Here is a 5,292-nt window from a genome sequence, read left to right as displayed (position 1 = left end):
TCAGGTAACTATTGACCATTTTTTTTGGTTTTCTACTTGAGATAGTAAAAAGTTGGTATATAATTGCCAACTAAGTTAGAAAATCAGCAGTGTATAGTAACAACTGTTTTTATCAATGTACAATCGTATATTCTTTAAAGTTTTATTTTACTGAGTAGTCTTCTTAATTACACGTTTTTCTATTTAATTTTTTTTAATGCCGTTAAACTATGTTATTTGATAAAATAAGGCAACAAACGATGAATTTATAAAAATTGATTTTAAAATTTTAGAAAGTATAATAACTTATTTCCTAAGTGTTTCAATTTTGTTGAACATGATTACAGATGTCCTGGAGCGTGGAAAAGATACTTTGCTTCTTGGTAATCTTTTTGCTGTTTTTCCGAACCAAATCACAAGTGATCAGTGATACAAAAGCAGTAGACGGGACACTGAAACACATGGTGCATTTAAAAAGGTTCGTCAATTTCTTTAACGAGGAAAATGAAGAACAAACTAAATATGCTAGAGTTTCGGGCAGTCTTGTAAAATTAAACTGGATTTTAACTGCTGCTCACTGCGTAGCAGATTTTGACAAAACTGTAAATGGAACCACAACACAATACTTTTTTTACAAGGTCGACGTTATAGCTGGTACAAAAAACTATAAAGTTCGCAGTAACGCAACAACACAACAACGTACTGTTTATAAAAACGATATTATTGTACATGAATACTATGACCCTATAAGTAAGGTATACGATGTAGCTCTTATTTATACAAAAAAGAAGTTTGAGGTAACTGACACTGTTGAACCTGCAAAGTTACTTGAACCCTGGATGAAATTTGATGCTGATGCTAAATGTGTTGTACAAGGGTGGGGAAGAAGAAAGTTAATCCGCAATGAAGACGATCTACTTCAATATCATCCCCAATTTCCAAAAATCGCAAGGCAGGGAGCTATCAATATTTTAAATGGCGAAATTTGCAAGCGACTTTATAAACGAAGTAAAAATATAAGATTTAATGAAAATTTGCATTTTTGTTACGGCTGCAAGAGCGGAAGATGCGAACAAGCTGCACCTGGAGATTCCGGCACTCCGGTTGTTTGCGCTCTCAAAAAAGGGGAAAACCCTTTAACCAAAGGTGTGGTGTTTGCAGTTCACAGCAGTGGGTGCTCTGACGTCAGAAAACTATGTCGTCCTGAAGGACCAAGTTTTGGAACGGACGTCCGCAAAATTAAAAGCTGGATTGAAAAAGAGGCTTACAAACGTTTAAATGGAAACGAATCGCCCGGCAGTATATATCCGTATTTCATTGCTGGGGCAATAATTGTTGCTACAGCAGCAGTAAAATACTTTTATTAAAACAGAAGCAACCAGTTGAGTCAGATAAATTTACGTCAGTTCCGTATGTTGAAGTTGTTGATGTTCAATGTTAAAGTTTAAGCAACGCCATAAGTAAAACAAAGTTTGTGTATTTGAAAAAAAACTTAATTTGAAAAATGGAACTCCTAAAAAATGTAATAAAACGTGATATTAAAGTGAAAAAAAGGATTCATTAGTTATCTTAGATTGTATATCAAACTGTTATAGACAATAAAAGTTTTTTATTAATTAAAAAAATTTTTGAAACCAAGTTTTAATTTCAAAATTTGCACAACACTTAAAAAAAATTGGTATTTTTTTTATGTTTAAAAAAGTTATATATGTTTTTATAATTCTAGTTTACTATTATTAACTAAACTGAATATAATAAATAAACACTCTTAAACTGTTTTTAATTTATTTTGTTTCTAAGTTATTTAGTTTTTTTTTCTAATAGAAAAAAGGTTAATCATTTTTCTTTAACAAAAAGAAAACTATGTTCTTAGGTTAAGTTAAAACATAATGCATTATGTGCTTATTTACAGCACATAAAATTGAAAATTTAGCAATTTTTTTTTTAAATATTTTTTATCAATTATTAAAACAATTTAATATTTCAAAAATGACATAAAAAGCTTATCATGTAAAAAGAATACTAACTCAGTCAGAAATATAAAATACGTTTTAAGAAATAAGGATTTAAAGATTATTTTTCTTTTTGTAAGTAGATAACACCACTATGTCACACAAAAAATAAAATAAAATAATTTTGTAATTGTTCTAACAATAATTATTAACTGTAACTGTTTTACTTAATCCTTATATAAAATATTCAGTTGTTTTGTAAAATAAAACTATTAAATAACATCTCATAAGGTTTAAAAGGTATTACAAATACATTATTAAGTTTTTTTTTTCGATATGCTTAATCTTTCTTGAAACTTTTTTAAGAGATTTTGACCAAGAAGTGTTTTTATTAAATAAAAAAAAATTAAACTATCTCTTTTACTTTAAAAATATGATTAAGAAATTTTTTAACAATAATTTTTCACAAAACATTAAAAAATATAAAATCTGTAAAAATACTTTTGAGGCTGTAAGCTATGTATAATTTAGTTCTAAAAAATACATTCTTTTTATAGGCAAATAAAGTTTAGCAGCCATATAATTGAAAATAATAAAAGTATTAGATAAATAAGTGGTATGAAGATCTTTTTTAACTATATATAAAAAAGCAATTTGTTACTTTAGATAAATTTTACTTATCTTTTAAAGATTATGCTTGTTGCTATAACTAAAATGTTTATTAAGCATGCGAAAATTTACACAGGTTTAAAATTTATTAACATGAAATAGTTAAAATAAATTATATGGTAGGTTTGTAAAGAATGTTTTCATGTATACTATAATTAAGTTTTGTGATTTTTAAGTATTTATTGTTATTATTTTTCTTTATGTCTTTAGATATATATATTTGTATGTATCAGCTTTTAGATGTGTAGAAGGTTGAAAGAGTTTGAATTTGCAACAAGATTTAGATATTTTTTGCTGTTTAGGTCATAACTACAATTTAAAAATAAATAAAACTTAATAGTACGTTTTGACCTATAATATTTCAAAAATGCATTTAAACAGATGGTCGGCAACTTTTTATAACTAACGGATCAGTATTCCTATAACAAATTGTTAGCAAGTTGGCCTAACTGTTTAAAAAGTCTTGCTGGAGCTATAGTTGTTCAAAATAACTAAATTAATAAAAAAACACTATTTTAAACTAAAGTAATGATTAAGTCCGCAACAGTATAGTATTAGTAATTACCATTTCAATTTCTTAAATGTTTTATAAAATTTTTGCATTTCATGTAGTTAGCTTCCATATAGAGTTCTTAACCGGTTTATTGAAACTATAAAACAGACGAGTTTGCAGACTTAGCAAACTAACTAAAAATGTTTAAAAAGTTATTGTTAAAAACATACCAACGTTTTGAATTCTTAAGTTATTTCTGAAACCAGATAGTAGAAAGAATTAATAAGCTAAAAGTTGTATTTTACAATATAATTTAAGCCAAAGCTTATTTTCAAAATTTTAAATAATTGTTATCAACTTTTAAATAGTCTTCTAAGAAGGTTAATTTTGAAAACGAATGTATTAGTATATATATTTTTAACCAGATTACTTAATTAAAAGCTGAATAATAAAAGTCTAAATACATTTTTCTTCTTATTAGGAAGTTTTGGTGGGAAAAAATTTCCGACCTTATCAAATAAAAACGAACTTACAAAGTCCTTTTTTTCTGCTGATATATATTTCTGTGTCTTAACTAGTTAAGACACGTCAAGAGAGCTCTGTAAAAATACTATAAAAAAGATTAGGGGCTAAAATAGGTAAGTATGTATGAGTGTTTACTGAAGATTTACTAAGCATAAATGATATAGATTAATTGTTAATAGTATATAAGATATATGATGCTAAATCCCACTGTTATAAAACTGTATAATATAAATAATGATTAAATCTTATTTAAATAAAAGTTAAATAAAATACAAGTTAAAATAACAAATCAACAATATGACAACTCACATGAGAATCCTTCAAGTACTAAATTACTAAAGTATACTTTTTGTTAAGAAATTGAACTTTTAAGGTAATAATTACTTCACAATATTTGTTTGAAAAATATTTAGATATAAAATGCATACATTACACTTTAAAGTTACAGTTAATCATGTTTGTGTTAAATAAAAATAGTCCGTTATTTAATTAAAAGCGAGGTTTTTTTTATTTATTAACTTAAATTTATGTCACTAAATCAGGGGTCGGCAAACTGCGGCCCGCGGGCCAATTGCGGCCCTCGAAGGGTAAATCTGCGGCCCGCGAGCCCGTTTTATTTTAGAATGGAATGCGGCCCGCGAAAGAAATTTTTGTGGCCCGCGAGCATGTTAATGTGGCCCGCTGAGCAACAATATGTTTTAAGTTAAATTTTTACTGGTAATTCGGTTTTGTTTGTTTTCCGTTTTAAGTTCATGTACAAAATTTTTAAATGATAAAAAGACTTTACCATATTAGCTTAAAAATGTCAAAAAAAAAACAGATTAGCTTTCTAACAGGGTATTTTTTCATTTTCATAATATCTCTCTTCTTACAAAAGCAAGTAATTATTTGAAAAAAGAGTGTAAAGAGTGCTTAGATTTAGTAAGTCAGTTATGTAATAGCTACTTAATAAATAAACCAAATGCAAATGTTTTTTGCACGAAAGTAATGCACAGTTATTAAATAAAATAGCATTTCTTTACAGTTTAGGTATTCATTTTAAATGTATTTTATATCTAAGTTTCTTTAACAGATGTATTATTACTAAATATTAAATTTAAGTGTACACATATACATTTAATATAACATAATAATAAGAAATAAGGTCTACTTGATTTTGGTTTTAACACGTTTCGATTTTTTAGTAGTTTTTTTCACTTAAAATTAATTCCATTGCACACAAATGTACAAAGATGCCAATATTTTAAACCACTTTTTATTTACTGCTTACGTTAGATTAAGTTTAGTTTATGCATAAATGTCTAACATTATTGTATCTAAATGTAGTTTCTAAGTGTGTTCAGAAACATTTAAAACAATATATATGACATAAATTAAAATAGTTTTTTTTGTGTACACATTTTTATTTTTCAAACAATGTTTTTAGGCAAATGAAGTTAATTGTTATGCATTGCATACTAATATAAACAATTCCTTTTTTTTGAAATTACCAGTTTAATACAAGCTAGATTCAAGGATGGTAAATTTATTAAGTTTGTACATTGTGAATCAAACAAGTTCAAATTATTTTATAAATAACTAAACATTGCTACAAACTCAGACTATGACCATTTGAAGACTTTAAATTTTAGGCCAATTTAGTCTATTTTTTCAGTTATTTACTTGAATTGCTCT

The 5,292-nt window shown here is 26.4% G+C and overlaps 1 protein-coding gene across 1 annotated transcript; it reads left to right on the top strand.

Annotated features, from left to right (window-relative positions):
• The first annotated feature begins 326 nt into the window (after positions 1–326).
• LOC145836760 (chymase-like) lies at positions 327–1,346 on the top strand. Its single transcript, XM_082944535.1, has one exon. It carries the CDS (start codon positions 327–329, stop codon positions 1,344–1,346), a length of 1,020 nt encoding a protein of 339 aa, XP_082800661.1.
• Positions 1,347–5,292: the final 3,946 nt, after the last annotated feature.

This window comes from Thalia democratica, chromosome 5, assembly GCF_965202585.1.
Source record: "Thalia democratica chromosome 5, ktThaDemo2.hap1.1, whole genome shotgun sequence".
Classification (NCBI taxonomy): Eukaryota; Metazoa; Chordata; class Thaliacea; order Salpida; family Salpidae; genus Thalia; species Thalia democratica.
This window is presented reverse-complemented; position numbering and strand designations above follow the sequence as displayed.